Raw genomic sequence first — 22,075 nt, forward strand, 5'->3', positions numbered from 1 at the left:
CAGTACAGAAATATAAAGCATCCCCAGCAAACAACTTCAGTCCTTTTTCTGAAGGCATCTAGAAAAAGGATGTTGCCTGTTTATAAGATTAGTTGTTTTGTCCAGTAAAATGAAACATGACCTTGTCAGCAGTGGTTAGGATACCAAATGTTATTGTGTCTTATAAGAATCCCATAGCACGGAACTCTCCAAAAGTCTGGAAACGGACTCAGAGTTAAGATTTAAGGGGTTTTAAGGTCTTCTTGCAGCTTTCACCTGGATGGGATCCTTAACTAGTGTTTGTTTCTATATGTCCTGTTCCCAGTGAGCAGATCCATCCATTGCTTCCCCCTCCTCAGCTCTTACAATGAAGAAGCAAATGTCTCTTAGTCTTTGAATCTCAGACTAGCTCAGACTGGGTTTTTTTGTGGATGAAATACTTTTCTTTTGTTTTTGGTAGAATTCAGTTGGTTGTGACAGTTAATTTCAGCCATATAATATAGAGCAGTGTTTCTCAAACTCTGCTTCTCCAGGTGTTTTGGACTTCAACTCCCAGAAATCCCAGTCAGCTTACCAACTGTTAGGAAGAAGCACTGCACTGAATATCATTTACAGACAATAATAAACACATGGTGTTCATGGCCTGATTTTGACAAACCATACAGCTAACCTCTAACATTTTGTTGTTATTGTTGAGTGCCTTCCAAGTTATTTCTGACTTTCAGTGACCCCTATCATAGGGTTTTCTGGGGCAGAGGGAGTGTGACTTTGCCCAGGGTCACCCAGTAGAGAATCTAACCCTGATTGTAATCCTGTGCTCAAACTATTACTTTGTATTGATATTCATATTTTTTGTCTATGGAGGTTTGATCTACTGGCCGTACAGCTTATGGAGAAAGATCTTATCCGTTGTGCAAGACATATGTGCTGTTAGATAGTTTAAATAAAGAAAAAGCATTTAAAAATGTAAATCGGCAACAGCAGCAGCAGTGTTAGCTGATCAAAAGTGTCTTAAGCACAACAGTAGAGTGAATGTTCCAATACAGGAACAGAGCCAAGCTTTACAAATTACAAAAGACTATATAGAAAGAACTACATTTCTATATAGGGAAGTAAGGGCCTATCTATCTAATTATCTCTCTCTCTGGAGACATCTTTTCTCTCTCCAAGCTCACAGGAGAAGATCATAATAGAAAATTCAGGGTCTTTCCATGTGGTCTGGAAATTTTTAATGAGTTCCAATATGTACTGTACATGACATATTTTTTATATATAAAACCCAAAAATTCTACCGACTTATGTTAAGCAATAAGTATTAATCTTTTCCAGGAATCTCTGGCTGTCAAGAATGAACAGCTTTTGCAACTGTAAGTGATTGCTATCCCAACTAATCTGTGTTGCGTTCTTTGCTCCTGTGTTTGTGTTTATTTTTCACTAGCCACTCTTGCCTTAGCAGTAAAAATGCATCCTGGGATCATAATCTAGAATGCTTTGATACATCTGGCATAGCTGTCCTGACCTGGAAGAATTCTGTAGGAAGGTTTCTAAGAAAGACATTGGCAATACTTGCCTTGAGCACCATTTGTTGGAAAGGAAAGGTAGAAATTTTGAAAATAACATATATAGTCACCCATCCACATTTGCAGATTTCAGTTTTGTGGATTTGACTATTTGCACATTTAATATATTCCTTCAGGAATGTTTAGATTTAGTGGTAATACTCTTTGATACTCTTTTTTATCTCCACTAATAACTTTTATATGGACATTACTATTTCTCTCTTAAATCTTTTAGAATATTTTTTCACATGGTTGTATGTATTAAAATACACAACTTTTATATGTTTTTATGTCTTTTCATGGATTTTAATTTCTGTTTTTGATTCTCTGTATTGGATCACACGTTGGACACTTCCCAAGTGTCTAGGACTGTGTAATGTATCAGCAAATAATGCGTACAGATCTGAGTAGGGTGGACTTTGCAGTGGACAGATAATGATGATGATGATGATGATGATGATTATTATTATAAGAGTTTCATTCTGGTGACTTACTTCCTCTCTTTTTGGCTATTTCTTCAGCATTGTTGGGAAAGAGCAAGAGATTGCCGGCCTCCAACAGGAGTTGGGCTCTTTGAAACATGCAGTGGAGCAGCAGAGACAGAAAAACAATGTAAGTAACTGCTTATAAATAAATTGGCTTTGCCAAATAAATGGCAAGAAGCACCTTCTATCAAGAATCTGTGGCCAAGGAATGTTTTCTTCAACCTGATTCCTTCAAGCTACATTAAACCAGTATGACTTCCATCATGCCTTTACCATTATGGTCATTGACCCTGTTTGGATGGCATGAGGGGTGCATCTAGACCAGAGCTTTCCAAACATTTCATGTTGGTGACACAGTAATTCGGTTTTACTAGAAAACCAGAGGTTAAACCAATCCCTTATAAGAGATACTGGCACAGACATGAATTGTAACGATAACATGAAGGTGGACACAGTATGTTTCATGAAGAACCTTTCATCTATATTTTAATAAAATGTATGATTTGTAAGATAAAAATATAAATTTCCAAGTTTTTCCAAGGGGGATATGCTGTGGCCGGGCTGTGGCGCAGCTGTTGAGCAGCTGCCTTAAATCACTCTGACCATGAGGTCATGAGTTTGAGGCCAGCCCGTGGCGGGGTGAGCACCCGTCAATTAAAAATAAAAAATAGCTCCTGCTCGTTGCTGACCTAGCAACCCGAAAGATAGTTGCATCTATCAAGTAGGAGATAAGGTACCACTTATAAGTGGGGAGGGAAGTTTAACTAATTTACGACCTGGAATGAGGAAGTGCCGTCAGTGTGGATGATGAAGCAGCTGCTCCCCCCTGTGGCCAGAATCGAACATCCCCTCAGAAGAACGTTAACTTGCCTCTGCGTGTGTCTGTCTCGGTCTCTGTTTGATGTGTTTATGGGCATTGAATGTTTGCCCTATGTGTGTTATAATGTGATCCGCCCTGAGTCCCCTTCGGGGTGAGAAGGGCGGAATATAAATACTGTAAATAAATAAATAAATATGCTAGTGTACTACACTAACTGCACTTCTGCTGTGTAAATTGATATTGTTTATTTCACATAGACTCCAAGCATTTTTATGTTTGCATAAGATCTTCACTCTGCAACCAGCAGACTGAAGTATCACAACACACAGTTTGGAAAGCCCTGATCTAGACTGCAGTTTGAAACCGCATTAACTGTTATGACTCAATGCTATGAAATTCTGGGATTTCTAGTTAGATGAGGCACTTGGCACTCTTTGGCAGAGAAGGCCAAAGACCATGTAAAATAACAACTCAAGGTTGTATAGCATTGAGCTAAAGTGATGTCAGATTGCATTAATTCTTCAGTGTACATGCACCTTAGGTTGGGAAAGGCTTTCTTACTGAATGTAGACAGTAAAGGGGCTTCTGGGAGACTATATTTGCATGGCTTTGGTTTATAAATGTTTCTAAAAGGCCTTGCTTGAGCCAAATAATCAAACTTGTGCCAGCCACTATGTGGTCTAGGTATCTTCATCTTGCCTTGTCACAAGGGAAAGTGCTTTAGAGGGGTATTTATACCCAAGGCCTTGTTAGGTAAGGGGCAAAACGAATGTGTAAAATTAAAGCAGATAGCCATTTGACACCCCCCAACTCCACAATTTTTATGGAGCCACTTTATCAATTTCCTACTTGTTAGGTGTTATAGAAAATTTAACCCCCCCCCCCCCCATTTAGATTAAACTGCTTACAAAATAAAAAGCAGAGCTGTGCTTTTCAATACTTAGAAATGGTAAACTTTTATTGCAGATATCACCTTTGAAACAAGCTGGCAGGTACCCTCCAAATGACAAAAAGCCATTTTGGCCCTGCACAGTTCACCTCTGTGTTTCTGTTTGGAGCAATGCTCATTTGTGCTGCTTAAAGTCTGCTTTTGCATCCAGAATTCTGCTCCATCTTTTTCATTTCCTCACATTTGAAAGCATTTGGAAACAGAACAGAATAAATATATTTGCAGATGGTGACTTACATTTTTTTATCCACCAAGTATGTTGTGATTTTCCCATGTTATTGCATATCAGGGGCACTGAAAGGTCCCACTGTGAGCCAGGTCAATCCCCAATTCAAATGAGACAGTTTAGGCAAACAATTCTCTGTCTCCCTCATTCTTAAGCGGCTGAGGAGGAAAAGGAAAGGGTCGGAGACTGTTAGGAATTGTGGGTGTTGGAGTTCAAAACACCTGGAGGGCCCAAGTTTGCCCATGCCTGATTTAAATGCTGTATATTAACTAGAAAATTCATACAGGTGAAGTAAAGAAGCGACAACGTATTTTTCCAATGGTGTTTTGTGTCTTCTTAACCTGCATTTAAGCCGAGAAACGTCCGACAATCTAAAGAATGTAAAATTACATAAAATATTAAAACAAAAACTAGAAACAAGCCAATATGTGCTTCTCTTTAGTCTGTTTTTAATGTGTTCATAAAGGACATCCAGACTGAAATGTTTTGTAGCACTAATGTAATTGGTCGGTCCTACTTCCATAGTTGCAAGTAAAGATGAGGACTGGGATGAATAAAGAATGGAAACATTCCATGGGTTGTAATTTTGTTGTGAGTTCAAACAGAACTCAGAACTACCATTTGCAGAGCTTGCCATATTCCAGAAAAATAATAATAATACTTTATTTTTCTATCCCGCCACCATCTCCCCGAAGGGACTCGGGGTGGCTAACATGGGGCCAAGCCCAAAACAGAAGCAAAATGTCACAAGTTAAAACCAATAACTACCATAACTAAAAACTACCATAACTAAAAACAGTATCGTTATAACATTCAGATATAAAAACAAATTAAAACACAAATTACAATGTAACACCATAGAATATCCTTCTTCGGCTCTTTTAGTTCTGAAATTCACTGTGGGAAATTAACTTCCCCTTTAATATAATGACTAATGAAAGACGAACATAGGAAGACTGATGATCTGAAACACTTCTACTCTCCTGCTCTCAAAATAGTTGCTGTTTTGGTGGCTAATTACTTGGGTTTTGATTGAAATGTTGAGAGCCAGCTTTAAAAACTCCTTAATTGGAGGAGAAAACTGGAGGAATAGAGGTTTTGCCAAACTATGGTAATGATTATGATGAATTATAAGAATTAAGTGAAATGTTTTCGAATATTGAAATGTAACCATCATGGTCCCTCTCAACGTCCTCTTTTCCAAGCCAAACATGCCCAGCTCTCTAAGATGCTCTTTGGCATCTTACTGTTGATATTTCATCTCCTAGAAGCCACAAGCACCATGAGCACAAAGTTATAATCCGACCATGACTTGGAAAAAATGTAGGTTTTTTTCTTTTTGTCTTTTGTTCCCAGAAAGCCCCATCCAGCATCAATGGTGACCCCACTGGCTGAGGCATTCTGGGAACTGTTGTCCCAAAAAGTAATTAATTCAGACTCTGATTGGGACAGTATTTAGAGCAGTGGTTCTCAACCTGTGGGTCCCCAGATGTTTTGACCTTCAACTCCCAGAAATCCCTAACAGCCGGTAAACTGTGTTGTCGAAGGCTTTCATGGCCGGAATCAATGGGTTGCTGTGAGTTTTCTGGGCTGTATGGCCATGTTCCAGAAGCATTCTCTCCTGACGTTTCACCCATATCTAAAAAAAAACCCCTCTAAAATCAGTAAATAAAGAACAACACTCAAAAACAGGTGAATTCTAGACAAAAAACAATTAGGGCCAGCTAATCCCCTCCCAACAAAGGATTCCCACAGGCAGGAAGCAGGCAAGCTTTGAAGCTGCCAGGTTATTCAATGCCAATAATAATAATAATAATAATAATAATAATAATAATGATGATGATGATGATGATGATGATGATGATGATGATGATGATGTGGTTTTCTGGCATTGTATATTTCTGCCACTTCTATGAATGTTCATTTGCATTTTGATTCTGTAGCCCACTTGTCGATGGATGTCCAGAATCAGCAGCGTCCATCATGGTCCTTTTTATCCTGGGCGGCGACCGAGCCAGTATAGACTTAGTTTTGGTTTGTTTCTCCATAGTGCTAATGGGTTAGGTCCTCTTAGTTCCACTCCTCAGCTGGGACCTCTCTGGCTTGGTTGGACTTGCTGGTAGTTACACTATCGCCAGCGCATCTCTCAGCGTCCTTGGAGCAGTTAACCCCCCCCCCCACCACCACCACCACCACCAGAATAAGGTGGCACTCAGCTAAGATTTGAAAACAATAAATACTGGCAAAATTACGATCTGTCAACTGCAAAAGGCCACCTTACTGGGATCTGCGTGCATCATCCAAAAATACATCACAGAGTCCGAAATGTTTGGGAATTGTTCGACTTGTGATTTTGAGATATGAAATCCAGCAAATATATCTCATTTGCTGTGTCATACTGTGTTTTTGTGTCAATAATAATAATAATAATAAGACTTTATTTCTATTCTGCCCTATCTCTCCAAAGGGACTCAGGGCGGATTTCAAGAAACAGCGGCATACGTTCAGTGCCTTCCTAAAACAGATAGATATTGGCATAAAATCCCAACAAGACCCCACATACGAAAACAGCGTTCAAAACCTAACATCAAACTAAACCTAATTTCAGTGAATTGAACGTAACATTGATAAATTAAACCAATATAGTCAGACTGTCAACCTAGCAGTTCGAAAACGTGCAGATGTGAGTAGATCAATAGGTACCGCTCTGACAGGAAGGTAACGGCGCTCCATGCAGTCATGCTGGCCACATGACCTTGGAGGTGTCTACGGACAACGCCGGCTCTTCATCTTAGAAATGGAGATGAGCACCAACCCCCAGAGTTGGACACAATTTGACTTAATGTCAGAGCAAAACCTTTACCTTTACCTTTAGTCAGACAGAATCAAACAAGAATTACGTAGTGCCATTGATCAAGGTGATCAATTGCAGCATTCATACTTTCCTCAAACAGGAAAGATTTCTTTCTCCCACCCTGGACCTTCCACAGATAATATAAACCCCACTTGCCTAGTTTCCAACAGATCTCACAACCTCTGAGGATGCCTGCCGTAGATGTGGGTGAAACATCAGGAGAGAATGCTTCTGGAACATGGCCCTACAGTCTGGAAAATTCAGAGCAACCCAGCTGATAAACTGGCTGGGATTTCTGGGAGTTGTAGGCCAAAACACCTGGGAACCCACAGGTTGAGAACCACTGATTTAGAGAGTTATATTTTCCATTTTAAGCTCATTTGTAGCTGATGGTCCCAGGATTGAAATTGGGATCCTCAGTTTACAAGGTATCTTCCTCGCCACTGTGCTTCTGGATCCACTTCAAGGTGATGGTTTTAACTTTAAGAACAGCTATTTCACTTTGCCCCATTAAATGTTTACAGTGCCATTCTCTCTTGGTTTATTTCTGAGTTATGTGACTCACTCAAGTCACCTAAAGCTTGGGTCTTATATAGTTGTAGTATGCTTGGGTATGGGTGTCTATGTGTGTATGTTGCTCACTTTTGAACACTCCTCTTTTATCCTTCCTCACAAAAAAATGCAGTCAAAGTGTTTGGGTTGCTATTAGTAATGCCATAGTAGCCCTAAAGTCAGAAAATAGAGTGGTGGGGTGCAGAAAGTATTGAGTTTTTGTTTTTGTTTTGAAAGTTTTCCATACAAACTCCCCCCTTTTTCCCCTTTTTAACATCACACTTGTCTTTTGCTAGCGTGCGTCATCTTAACCAAGCACCCAACCCATTTTGCAGTAACCTGCACCCAAAATGCAAACACTCGCTCTCTGAAGTGAAAGCAGACAACCGTTTGATTGTTGGCTGAACTGAAACCATTCTTTCTAAAAACCGATTAGGACCTTCGGGAGAAAAACTGGAAAGCAATGGAAGCATTGGCCTCAACTGAAAAATTGCTGCAGGACAAAGTGAACAAGACTGCCAAGGTTGTAATATACGAACTGCTAGAAACCATGCATTGAGCTAGAAGTAATTCTGCAGCCGCCTTCTAGAATCAAATGGAAGCATTTAGCTTTTACTGCAATTATAAATACACTCTGTTCTGAATGCTGTCTTTCTCTTTCTCTCTCTCCCTTTCTCTTTCTCTCTCATGCTGTCCCTTTCACCTCTGCTTATGCCCGTCATCTTAATCCTTCTCTTTTATTTTCCCTCCCACTTTGATTTGTGAGCATGCTGATTTATGTTGGTTTTGCTTGGAACAGTTGCCAGAGCTGACGGGCTGCCTTCCTATAACTACAGCGTTGGGATCAAAGCTACTGGCCTTTGTGCCCAAAGAAATGTATCTGTCATGCAAGGGGGTGCCTGTAGGTTTCAGGAAAGAAAGAGCATGCCTCTCCATCTTGAGGTGCATCTACACTGTAAATTCAATACAGTTTAACACTCTGATAACTGCCATGACACAATGTTAGGGTATCTCAGGATCTGTAATTTGCGTAAGCACCTGCATGCTTTGGCAAAGAAGACTGAAGACCCCACAGAACTACCATTTTCCATGATCCCATAACCTTGAGCCATGGCAGTCAAAGGGGTGTCAAACTGCATTAATTCGACAGTATAGATGATGAAGGTGATTTATGTCCCACTTTCTTCTCTTGACAAGACTCAGAGTGGTTCACAACACTATAAACAGTATAAATTACTAGGTTGCTGTGAATTTTGTGGGCTGTATGGCCATGTTCCGGAAGCATTCTCTCCTGATGTTTCACCCACATCTATGGCAGGCATCCTCAGAGGTTGTGGAGTCTGTTAGAAACTATGCAAGAGGGGTTTATATATCTGTGGAATGTCCAGGGTGGCTAGAAAGAACTTTTGTCTATTGGAGGCAAGTTGCAATTAGCCAGCTTGAATAGCATTGAATACCCTTGCAGCTTCAAAGCCTGGCTGCTTCCTGCCTGGGGGCATCCTTTGTTGGGAGACGTTAGCTGGCCCCGATTGTTTCTTATCTGGAATTCCCCTGTTTTTGAGTGTTGTTCTTTATGTCAGACTACACAGAGAAGCCATTGAAATCCACAAATATGTGGACAATTTTAACAGAAAGGAGGAAACCAGGAAAATGATCAAAATCTGGCTACTAGTATTAAAAAACTCTAAAATCAGGCCAATAAATAAAGAACAACAGTCAGAAAATGGAAATTCCAGACAGTCAGGGCCAGCTAACACCTCCCAACAAAGGATGCCCCTAGGCTGGAAAACCCAGGCAGGAAAGCCCAGCCCAGCCAGGCTTTGATGCTGCAAGGCTATTTAATACTAATCAAGCTGGCCAGTGCCAACATTCACACTTGCCTCAAACAGACAAGAGTTCTTTCTCCCATTCTTTTCCCCACCCATTCCACAGATATATAAACTCCTCTTGCCTAGTTTCCAACAGACCTCACAACCTCTGAGGATGCCTGCCATAGATGTGAACAAAATGTCAGGAGATAATTCTTCTGGAACATGGCCATACAGCCCGGAACTCTCACAGCAACCCAATGATTCTGGCCATGAAAGCCTTTGACAATACATATAAATTACTATTTAAAACTTACGACATATAAACATTAAAATAGATTATTAAAACAGATATTTAAAATCGCCTAAACCCACCGTCATCAAAAAGAAGGTTCAAGTGCAAACACATAGGTTTTCTTTGAAATACATTAAACATATATGAAAGTCTATTGGTTTTCAGAGACATATGCTTAATACCTCGTGATAAGGTTTCATGAATTCTTAGTGTAGGTGATGTTACCAAAATTGACATCACAGTGACTCCTCAATCCAGATTGCCGCATCCTAGTTTTAACTGCAGTTGGAACCTTATGCAAAGGAATATGAAGCCTTGTGCTATTTTTAAAAAATGCATTATAATATCCCTTAAAACCAGCACGATGTAGTGATTTGAGTACTGGATGTGGACTCTGAAGGGCCAGGACTGACGTCCTCACTTCCAATTATTTAGCAAATGAACCTGAAACTGTCCTCTAACTTTAAAAGGCAATACTTGAGTATGTTCTGAGTGACAGTCCCAGTTATCCCATAATTTTGAATGGAAGTTGCATAATATGTTAATAGAAAAGGGTTATGGGGGAATCAGTAGGAGAACTAAAATATAAAAATAAGATTATTTTAATAGTGCTATCACTGATTTCTCACAGTGGTTTCATTGCCATGAAAATGTACTGCTTTTTACTTTTTACTTTGGGTTCCATAGTTACTTGGGTCTCTTAGTTTATAGACTGAAATGCACCTTTAAAGTTAATCAGACCTCACATTTGCAGATTTGACTTCTATGGATTTGATTATTGAAGGATTTGATTTAAAAAATATCTCTAGAAATCCCTAGGTCTTCCAGTGTGAATCTGTGGTCAACTTCTGCCACAGGGCCATATTGGAGGATCTAGAAATTTTCAGAGAAAAAAATATTGTAGTTTTTCTTCCTCACTTTTGCAGGGATCCCACTATCATAATCCCAGCAAAAGTGTTTAGGGCTGGCTGTGCCTTTGAAGCTGTACTCACTGGGAGAAAGTCTTAAGATTTTCCCAATCAGTTTTTGTCCAAAAGAGGAAGACAGATAGGCAGGCAGGCAGAAAGAATGAAAGAAGCAGCAGCAGGAACAGCAAAAAATGTGCGATGACACCCAAGAAAACTCTTTTTGATTATAGAAGCGTATTTTTTGCTCTGAAAAAATATTGGACAATATATCAACTTTAAAAAGTCTTCTTAGTGCCTATTTCAGAGTCACTCCCACCCTTGTCGTTATTTAAAGTTAAGAGCAATAGTACTTAATTTGGACACTTTAGTTAGGAGCCGGCATTAATCTTTCCAGATGTTTTTGAGTAGTGAAAATGATGGAGTTGCGCCAGATACTGTCAGATGCTTTTTCCCCATCATAAAGAGTCCAAGGGTGCATCTATATTGTGGAATTAATATCATTTGACACCTCTTTAGCTATCATGGCTCAATTGTAGGGAATCCTTGGAGTTGCCGTTTCATGATGGCCAGGCTTAGCACAGCAGACTAATCACTGTGCTGAAGAAAAATCCTGCCCATCAAAAAGTCAGCAGTTCGAGCCCAGGTCTGGGTTCAGCACCTGCCTCTAGCCCCAGCCCACCTGCCCACCTAGCAGGTCAAAAGCAGAAATGCGGGTAGATAAATAAGTACCGCTTTTAGCAGGGAGTTAATACAGGTGCCCTTAAAGACATTGATCGGAGGAAAGTTCTTTGACATGGAAGATGGGAAAAACTGCTGTTACCTCTATTTGTTGTCTGACCTTGTTAATTGTATAATTGTATAATCGACATTGAATGTTTGCTGTATGTGTGTTCTGTGAGCCACTCTGAGTCCCCTTCGGGGTGAGAAGGCAAGATATAAATACTGTAAATAAATTAATTAAAAATACTATTTGGCAGAAAAGGACAAAAACCTTTTAAAACTGGATTCCATATTATTGAGCCGTAACAGTTAAAGTTCTGTGGGACTGCATTAACTCTGCAGTGTAAATGTGCTTCTAGGGAAGGCAATGAATGAAGAAGCCCAAAGAAAGTTTCACTTGAAAGGCCCAAGTGGTGCAGAGCCCTGGGACAGCTTCTGGTTGCACATCCAAGGAGCAAGAAGGATTTCGTTGCTCCTTGGAACCTGTCTTTTTAAGATCAAGGGCAAGATTTGTAGCCCAAAGAACTGACCACTCTTATAGTGGCCCTTCTCAATTTACATGGTTCTTTTTTCCTTTTGCTCTTGTTGCTCCAGGAGAGACAGCAGTCTGTGGAGGTCGCTGAAGCAGAGATGAGGGGGGTCTTGCAGAAGCTGTTTCCCACGGTGTCTCTTCCTTCTACCTTGGTGAGAAATATCTCAGTGCTGTATGTAACCAGCTGTTTGTTAGGCATCGAGGAACAGCTTACTGTCTCAGAGCTGCTAGCTCAGGCATGAGCAAACTTGGGCCCTTCAGATGTTTTGGACTTCAACTCCCACAATTCCTAACAGCCGGGAGGAATGAGCTCCCTCTGTCAGCTTCAGCTCCTTGTGCAGGGACATGAGAGAAACCTCCCGCAGGATGGTAAAACATCAAACATCCAGGTGTCCCCTGGATGTTTGATGTCCTTGCAGGCGGCCAATTCTCTCATACCAGAAGTGACTTGCAGTTTCTCAAGTCGCTCCTGACACACAATAGAAATGCCAATGTATAGAGAATTTTTAGCATTTAGGTAATTTTACAATGTTTTATTATTTAACATTTAAAAAAAATATTTTATTTTATTTTATTTTATTTTGCCTCGGTGGCAAAGTGCGTTAAAGCACTGAGCTGGAGACCAAAAGGTCCCAGGTTCAATCCCCAGGAGCGGCGTGAGCGGCTGCTGTTAGCTCCAGCTCCTGCCAACCTAGCAGTTCGAAAACATGCCAATGTGAGTAGATCAATAGGTACCGCTCTGGCGGGAAGGTAACGGCGCTCCATGCAATCATGCCAGCCACATGACCTTGGAGGTGTCTACGGACAACGCCGGCTCTTCGGCTTAGAAATGGAGATGAGCACCAACCCCCAGAGTCAGACATGACTGGACTTAACGTCAGGGGAAAACCTTTACCTTTACCTTACAATTTTTTACTCTTTAACATTTTTTATTTTTTTTTATTTTATCTTACCTTTTTTACTTTATCCTACCTTTTACTGTTTTTATTTTTTTCCACTCCTTTATTATTTTACTAATTCAGTATGAGATCTATTTCTGGAACATATTTTTCCTGTGTTGTCGAAGGCTTTCATGGCCGGAATCACAGGGTTGTTGTATCTTTTCCAGGCTGCATGCCCATGTTCCAGAAGTATTTTCTTCTGATGTTTTGCCCACATCTATGGCAGGCATCCTCAGAGGTTGTGAGGTATATATATCTCACAACCTCTGAGAAGGCCTGCCATAGATGTGGGCAAAACGTCAGGAGAGAATACTTCTGGTACATGGCCATACAGCCCGGAAAACACACAACAACCCATATTTTTCCTGTTTTTAGTAACATTAATAACTGTAATTTTTTAAGGATACAATTCTAAAAGGAAAAGGTAACAAGGTACAAAGCACAAGAGAACTAAACAGTTTTGTTTGTATATATTATAACTGTTTATAATGTATCTTTCCTGCATCTCCCTCCTATGAACAGGAGTACTGCCTAATGCTAAATTTGACAGTTGATCTATAAACCTCACAACTGGGAGAGGTTACTTTTAGACCACAACTCCCAGAGGTTCCTGTCCACAACATTCTGGGTGTTGCAGTTTAGCAATATTATTTGTTTATTTTTTTTACAGTATTTATATCCTGCTTTCTCTCTCAAACAAGACTCAAAATGACCAACATTCACAATGTATAATTTAAAATCTAAAGCATATAAACATTAAAATAGAATTAAGTATGGGACTTATTAAAAATGCATAGTTAAAACCAATAAAATCATTGAGACCATAAAAAACCTGTTGGACTACCTAAAACACTGCAATCCCTGACTTGGTCCTTAAAACTTTCCTCTCCAAAAAGTCTGTTTGAGAATAAAAGGTTTTAGCTTGCCGTTGTTTTTACAGCCTCAACATGGAACACTTTCCCGACCTCTGCTATATACCAATTCAGTTGAGAAGACCTTTGCAAACAGAAATGTCAGGAACTTAGCTCCTCAGTTCACTCTTACTGCACACACCTGCATTGCAACGCATGCAAATGAACTGGGGATTTATTTCAGGCTGTTTCTTAGCCAGAAATGAGCTCTGTCTCTTTGAGATGGAATGAACCCCAGCATCTGAAAAAGTGTCCCGTTTGCCCTCTTACTGGATGATTATAAATCCAGTCAAAGATCTTTATTAATCATTGGTTGTTAGCTGCTGTTCTGTCAAATTTTAACATTTCTCTCACTTTAGTTTGAATCCTTCTTTCTTACGCAGAGTCACAACGAGTGGCTGCATGGGTTTGAACAGGCAGTAAGAGAACATACGAAAGAGACGTCACGACCAGATGAAGTTAAGGTTAGTATGATCTATAGGTCCATCCATGTTTTGGATTTTTAATACCACTCTTATAATACTGCATGATGGAAAGGAGAAAAAATCCATCTCATATGCAGAAGCTTAAAAATTTGGCTTCTAATGTGTCACTTGCAGGCTGCATATATCTTTAAATCAGTCATGGGAAAACTTTGGCCCTCCAGGTATTTTGGATTTCAACTCTCACAATTCCTAACAGCCTACCAGCTGTTAGGAATTGTGAGAGTTGATGTCCAAAACACATGGAGGGCTGAAGTTTGCCCATGCCGGCTTTAAATAAACCAGGCCCTCCTGAATGGCTCTACAAAAGACGACCAGAATGGTGTTTGCATATTGAAGAGAGCCCAATTTGTGGTACTCAACTCAGGCAGGGGGAAATCCTTTTTTAATCCCACCACTGCCTCCAATTGAGGAGATGTGCGCGCGTGTGAGAGGGAGGGATGGAGGATGTGTGAATGTATGACAGGGAGGATTTAGTGGATCAGAAAGGATAACGGAACTGATTGGGTTTAAATGAGTAAAGATGGTAACTTATATAGGAAAGTACGGTAACTTATATAGATAGGTACGGTAACTGCCACCAACGTGAGGTAACAGGCTTACAGAGAGGCAAGGAGACTTATTTATTTATTTATTTATTTATTCAAACTTATATGCCGCCACTCCCCTAGGGCTCGGAGCGGCTTACAAGAAACGGCTAAAATCAACAATTTAAAAAACATTTTAAAAACATCTTTAAAAAAAATCTTAAAAACATCCTAAAAGCACCTTTTAAAACATCAGCAACAGAACTCAAAAGCCTGCCGAAACAGGTGTGTCTTACATGCCCTGCGGAAGGCCAACAAGTCCCGCAAGGCACGAACTTCAGGTGGCAAGGTGTTCCACAGAGATGGTGCCACTACTGAAAAGGCTCTGCATCTAGTTGCAGTTAGACGCAAGGTCTTAAAACTGGGGACTTCCAGTAGGTCTTGGTCCTCAGAACGGAGGGATCTCTGGGGTTTGTAGGGGGTGAGGCGGTCCCTCAGGTACATCGGCCCTGGACCATGTAAGGCCTTGAAGGTAAGCACCATCACTTTGAAAGTGATCCGGTGCTCAATTGGTAACCAGTGCAGCTGCCGTAAGATTGGTGTTATCTTTATGAACAATAACAAAGTTCAAGTTTATTTTGGTACATAAGCGTGTGTGGTTTCAATCAGTAAACATTCCGGATCTTAAGTTACAATGCCGTCTTGTTTGAATGGATATTTCTTAAATAACTTCTCTTAAAACAGTATACTAAACTCCCGGTCAACTTATATTCCCAGCCTTTCACCTGAGTGACCATAAGCTGCCGTCCTTAGCTGATTTCCCCAGCTCCTAATCTTTCCAAAACCTAACCGCAACTGTCCTTTTTAAACCCTCCCAGCAACTGAACTTTTAAAAAGGGAAATATGCTCCAACTGTCATCTTAGCCACGCCCCCTTTTCTCCCAAGGGAAGCTGTGTTACCATGGCAACCTACCAAACGCTGCTTCCAGCTGGTTTTCCATGCTAGGCTTTTCCTTGCTAATATACAACTCTTTTTTTCCCTTTAACAAACAAATAAATAAAATCATATCAATAATCTCTGTTTAACACATAACTTCTCTACACATATATACAACGATTGCTATTTAAGGATATCCCACATATTAAAAACTGCCTTTTTGGACTTGCAACTCAAGAGTCTTTCAAATTCAAGAACCTGTAGTAAGTTTTCGAAGCTCTGCGATGTTCTACATAAGGAGGATGCACAGTCCCAACTTTTAGGATCTGGAAGCCCCTTCACAATTATGAAAATTACACATTTATTATTGACTTCTAACTGAGCAAAGTAGTCAGTGGCCATGTTAGTTTTAGGTTTCTGAGGCCTAAATTCAGTTGGCACATTTCAGCTTCAGTAGACTTATCAAATCCATGGAACTTGTGTAAATACTGGACTACAGTATTAAGTTTCCATTGATTTATTGGGCCTAGTGTCATTGACGCGAACAGGTTCAGTTAGATCCTGGAGTTGTCCAAAAAGGGACTTTTCCAAGCTTGGACTGAATACTTCCTAAAAAACAGAAGGATCAATTTCATGAAGCAGCAATAATATGACACACAAACCTGATCTTACATATACCAGGACAATCATGACAGCAAAACAAAGGAATTCTCCCTATTCATATTGCTCAGTCTTTTTCTGTAAATTGTACAACAATGAAATGAGAATCTTTAATATAGGTTGAGTATCCCTTATCCAAAATGCTTGGGGACCAGAAGTGCTTTTAATAAGATTTTTGAATACACTTATATAAATAATGGCATAGTTTTTCATAACGTGTGGGATAGCCATGTTAGTGTCTTGCAGCATAAACAACAAAGGCACACAAAACCTAACACATTTTGTTTAGCATAAGTCTTTCTTTGTAGACTTCCCACTTCATTGTATGTTTGGAACATTGTCTCAAACCATTATTTGTATATTTGGGTGGAAATTGTAATCAGTAGAACCAGAATTGAAACAAGGCAAATTATAATGGAAAAAAATACATTCATTGCTTATATGGCATGAACTTCTGGATGTGTATAGAATTTTGTTTGCTTGTTTTGACAGGCTTTGGAGCAGAAGTTGAAAGAGGCAGAAGAATTGCACATAATGTTGCAGCAGGAGTGTGAGAAGTATAAAGTAGTCCTTGCAGAGACGGTAAGGAAGAACCTTGCAAATTCTGCTTTGTTCAATGGAATATCCATCTGCTTCAGTTTCTTATGAGCCGCAAAGTAACTGACATTGTGTCTTGCTAGGAGGGAATCTTGCAAAGGTTACAGAGGAGTGTGGAAGAAGAGGAGAGCAAATGGAAAATAAAAATAGAAGAATCTCAGAAGGAACTCCAACAGGTATTAAATTTTTTTGTGTCTCCCCACTCCACCGAAAGACTTATAGGCACCATGATAGTTGCATCTATCAAGTAGGAAATAAGGTACCACTTATAACGTGGGGAGGCAATTTTAACTATTTATGACGTTGGAATGAGGAAGTGCCGTCACAGTGGATGATGAAGCAGCTGCTCCCCCCTGTGGCCAGAATTGAACATCCCCTCAGGAGAAGATTAAATTGCCTCTGCGTCTGTCTCTGTCTTGGTTCTATGTGTATATGGGCATTGAATGTTTGCCCTATATGTATATAATGTGATCCACCCTGAGTCCCCTTCGGGGTGAGAAGAACGGAATATAAATACTGTAAATAAATAAATTAATTAATGTTTCTGACTTCAGGATACAAATACATAGAGAATGCAGCGCAGTTAAGAATTCTGCCCTTCCTTGAAATTTTACTTCAAATAGAGAGTGAACATGCAAAATTACTATCCAGTTTGCAAACCGCAATTTTATTTTTGCAGATTTGATTTTTATGAATATGTTTAATTTGTTTTCTTTAGGCATCTCTGGATCCTCCAATTTGATTCTGTAGTCAGTATACACCAAAAGTTGCACTGGAGTGCCTAGAAATTCCTAGAGAGGTGTTTACACAGTTAAGAAAAATAGTGTGGTTTCTCAGGGACCCTGTACTTCTAACCCCAGCAAATGTAAAGGAATATGTACTTATGTCTAAGTCTAGAAATTGAGTTAAAAACTTGACTTATTCTCCAGTCAGTGTAATTACTGTATCTCAATTCTGATTTTAAAAAGGAGTGATCTCGGAGTCAAGTATCAAAAGATGAGATCTTAGTCCATTCCAGGAAATTCTTCAAAAAGCATCAACCAACCCCTCTATTCTCTCTATTGCAGTGGTTCTCAATCTGTGGGTTCCTGGGTGTTTTGGCCTACAACTCCCAAAAATCCCAGCCAGTTTACCAGCTGTTACGATTTCTGGGAGTTGAAGGCCAAAACATCTGGGGACCCACAGGTTGAGAACCACTGATCTGCTGCAGCATTGTTTCTGACCTTTTTAAGTGCCTGCATGTTAGCCATGGGCAACAGGCCATATGAGGCAGCACCAGCACTTCCTCTTCTCTGTAGAATGACCCTCAACTTATCCACGGGTCATTTTAAAATCCATAAGTTTTGCCTTCAACTTATTTATGACTTATCATATAATCATAGAGTTAGAAGAGACCACAAGGGCCATCCTGTCAAATCCCATTATGCCATGCAAGAAAAGCACAATCAAAGCATTCCTGACTGATGGCCATCCGGAGATGGACTTCCAGAGAAAGGACTCCACCACATTATGGGGCAGCATATTCCACTGCAAACAGGTTTTACCACCAGGAAGTTCTTCCTAATGTTTAGGTGGAATTTTATTTCCTGCAATTTGGATCCTTCGCAGAGCAGCAGAAAAGTGCTTACATAAGTATTTATTTATTTATTGTATTTATATACTGCTTTTCTCACCCCTGGGGGGACTCAAAGTGGTTTACAACATAATAATGGTAAAATTCAATGCCTAACATACATATAAAACCAAATCATAAAAACTAAACAAGAAACATATAATTATGCATTAAAATCAACAAAACCATTAAACATAAGATATAAGCAACATTTAGACATGAAGATATAGAATAAAAACACCTAATACAGTGTTCCCTCACTACTTCGCGGTTCACTTTTCGCGGATTCGCTGTTTTGCAGTTTTTCAATAAACTAAAAGACTATTATAAATCATAAAAATTACAATTTACAACCTAAGGAAGGGAGGAAGGAGAAGCCAAAGGGAGAGAAAAGGAGCCCAAGTGGCAACGGGAGGAGAAGGAGACGATTTATCAACATACGATTGGTTGATAAAGACTTAAAATAGTGTATAACTACTAAAATAATGTATAAATATTAAAATTAATATAGCGTCCCTACTTTGCGGATTTTCACTTATTGCGGGTGGTCCTGGAACTTAACCCTAGCGATAAGTGAGGGAACACTGTATAAACATTAAAATTACATGATCCAGAATCATAAACCGGGCCATTCCAGTTGTTGATTGCACATATTTGCTATTTATTTATGCACTGCATTACTTTACTGGCTAAAAGCTTGGTCCCGCAACCATATCTTGGTTTTCTTTCTGAAGAACACTTGTATGAATACTTGTATTTGCTTAGTTACTTCATTAACTTTGCCTGCCCCTTTACTTTGGATGCCCCAAATCTATTTCTGAACATTCAGCTGAAGTCTTAAGTTACTGCAATGACATAAATTTGAGTATTGAAGGAAAAAGTCATTTTAGGGAAGTATAATTCTTATTTGGAAGCCAATGTCCTCTGTTCCCCCCACTTCGATAGCTATATGCCATGTATAAGGTGTCTTTATATTGCTGTATTTTATGCTGTTGTTCATTTCGAAAAGTTACATCCTTCCTCTCGATAGAACAGCTGTTAAAGTGGATGACAAAACTAAAAATATGGAATTTTAAACAGCAGTTAAACAACCTGCAAGAGGAGGCAGCCAGAAGAGAAGCTAATAAAAAATGGATAGACAGCATACTGTAGTGATGCACTGGTGAGCAATTGCTCTATTATGCGTCGGATGGTGATCACGCACAAATATAGCAATATGTTCTCAAAGTCGTATCAAGGGGCTTAATCATGCTGCCGCTGTTTTTAATGTGGCACTTCCGTGGTTGTCCTCGCCTCCTTCGATATGAATTAATCCCTGTGAAATGATTTTGGATTATGCATCTAGCGAGTGCTTGCTGAAGCCGACTCGATGCAAATGGGGGAGAGCTCAGAGGGGATAACCCCCTTCAAAGGGAAGGCCAGCAGCACTTCAGTGTTAACTAGAAAAGACCATCTGCGCTGCATTGACTCAACTGAAGATGATAAATGCTCTGGGCTTAGCAGTATCTCGTTTGTGGATAAGAGCTGTTTTTGCTACTTAGATGAAGGGAGTTTGCTCTGATACTGTAAAGTCTTTCTGATTGGCGAGGCGGTAGTTCGTTGCTTTTCTTTTACTTACCATAACATTGATAGTAACCTTCCAAGGGTCCAGAAAAGGGCAAAGTTAAATACTTTGGTACAACTGCAGCTTCACAATCTTTGTATCTATGGTTCTTGTACCTATGTGCATTCTACAAAACATATCATATGAATTTTCTAGATGGTTCCTATGATATGATTTGCCAGAAGTTACTATGGAGTTGCGCAGGAGGGCCCAGTAAGTTCCTACAGAGGATGCTTCTATAGCAGGCATGGTCAAACTTTGGCCTTCCAGGTGTTTTGGACTTCAACTCCCACAATTCCTAACAGCCTACTGGCTGTTAGGAATTGTGGGAGTTGAAGTCCAAAACACCTGGAAGGCCAAAGTTTGACCATGTCTTCTCTGTAGGAATTATTAAGTAGGATGCTATCCACTGCTTCTTGTTTCCACATTAATTTCAGGACATATCCAACATAGACACGGTATGGAGATTGTACTCTACTTATTTCTCTGCTATTGTTAACTTTAAAACGTTAGAGCATAAGTTTAATGTAGTTATTGTAGATGCAATATGTTTATTGTAGTGTGTGTGTCTTTGTGTAGATTTGGTAGTTGACATAGTTATTATCTGAGAACACAGAATTGTTGGACCACTCTAACAACCACCATGTCAGACTATAAAGAGAAGCCATTGAAATCCACAAGCAGGTGGAGAATTTCAACAGAAAGGAGAAAACCATGGAAATTAACAAAATCTGGCTACCAGTATTAAAAAAAAACTCTAAACGCAGGACAGTAAATAAAGAACAACACTCAGAAAACAGGGGTATTCCAGACAGGAAACAATCAAGGACAGCTAACACCTCCCAACAAAGGATTCCCTCAGGCAGGAAGCAGCCAGGCTTTGAATCTGCAAGGCCATTAAGTGTAATCAAGCTGGCCAATTGCAACATTGACATTTGCCTTAAAAAGACAAGCGTTCTTTCTCCCACCCTGAACATTCCACAGATATATAAACCCCACTTGCCTAGTTTTCAACAGACCTCACAACCTCTCAGGATGCCTGCCATAGATGTGGGTGAAACCTCAGGAGAGAATGCTTCTGGATCATGGCCATACAGTCTGGAAAACTCACAGCCACCCAGTGATTCCGGCCATGAAAGCCTTTGACAACACACGTTGACATAGTTGTTGTGTTCTTCTTTTTTTCTGTTTGCATACCCTTAAGCCAATGAAAATATTTTTAAATCATGTTCCATATAAGGAGTTCAGTGAGATGTATATGGTATTAATTTGGATCAGAGATTAAAGTTATTGGTAGGGAACAGATGCGGGAAGCTGTCAAATGAGCTGATGATTGAAACAGTTTCTGTGTATCTGTCCTTTCTATGATAATACATAATAATACACTTTATTTATATTCTGCTCTATCTCCCCGAGGGGACTCAGCGGATTACAACATACACACATAGGCAAACATTTAATGCCTTTTAATACAGTGGAATAAAAATGACATACAAATACACAGAACAAAGGTAAAGGCTTCTCCTTTCATTTCGGCTTTCTGGAGGTGGTGCTCAACTCTGGCCATGGGGAGGTGCTCTTGTTCCATTTCAAAGCCGAGGAGCCTGTTGTCCATAGATGTTGCAGGCATGGCTATATGGGCACCTTGTTACCTTTCAGCCGAAGTGGTACCTATTGATCTACTCACCTTTGCATGTTTTCGAACTGCTAAGTTGGCAGGAGCTAGGGCTAACAGCGGATGCTCACCCCGACCCGCGGCCTCAAACTGCCAACCCTTAGGTCAGCAGATTCAATGGTTTAACCCATTGCTGTTTCTATCTGTCTATCTTGTCTATTTGTTCTGTATCACCGAATGAGATCAAACAGCAGTCAGTTCAAAACATCTAAAATAAGCACTGCTTCACAGAGTGCTGTGTTGTTGAAAATTTCAGAGTGTGATACAGGATGGATACTAATTTGGGTTACAATTTGCTAAATTTAAACCCTGAAAACATAGAGTCTAAAATAGTTAGCCTTGCTTGGTAGGGAGGGAATGTATGTGCTACTCAAAACTGGCAACAGACCAATTCCTGGGAAGAATTCCTCTGTCTATGACAGAGAAATCAGAGAAAGTCTGTT

The 22,075-nt window shown here is 39.9% G+C and overlaps 1 protein-coding gene across 11 annotated transcripts in view; it reads left to right on the forward strand.

Moving 5' to 3' along the window:
- Positions 1 to 22,075, forward strand: part of ktn1 (kinectin 1) — a 154,167-nt gene that overhangs the window by 121,631 nt on the left and 10,461 nt on the right. For 7 of the 11 annotated variants that reach the window (XM_062968626.1, XM_062968631.1, XM_062968629.1 and 4 more), the window contains 7 exons: positions 1,309 to 1,346; positions 2,060 to 2,150; positions 7,861 to 7,947; positions 11,750 to 11,839; positions 13,923 to 14,003; positions 16,638 to 16,727; positions 16,826 to 16,918. In XM_062968626.1, coding sequence (XP_062824696.1) covers positions 1,309 to 1,346; positions 2,060 to 2,150; positions 7,861 to 7,947; positions 11,750 to 11,839; positions 13,923 to 14,003; positions 16,638 to 16,727; positions 16,826 to 16,918 — 570 coding nt within the window. The remainder of the gene's footprint in view (positions 1 to 1,308; positions 1,347 to 2,059; positions 2,151 to 7,860; positions 7,948 to 11,749; positions 11,840 to 13,922; positions 14,004 to 16,637; positions 16,728 to 16,825; positions 16,919 to 22,075) is intronic. The other 4 variants (XM_003227137.4, XM_016997270.2, XM_016997268.2 and 1 more) reach the window with 1 other exon arrangement.

Source organism: Anolis carolinensis, chromosome 1, assembly GCF_035594765.1.
Source record: "Anolis carolinensis isolate JA03-04 chromosome 1, rAnoCar3.1.pri, whole genome shotgun sequence".
Lineage (NCBI taxonomy): Eukaryota > Metazoa > Chordata > Lepidosauria > Squamata > Dactyloidae > Anolis > Anolis carolinensis.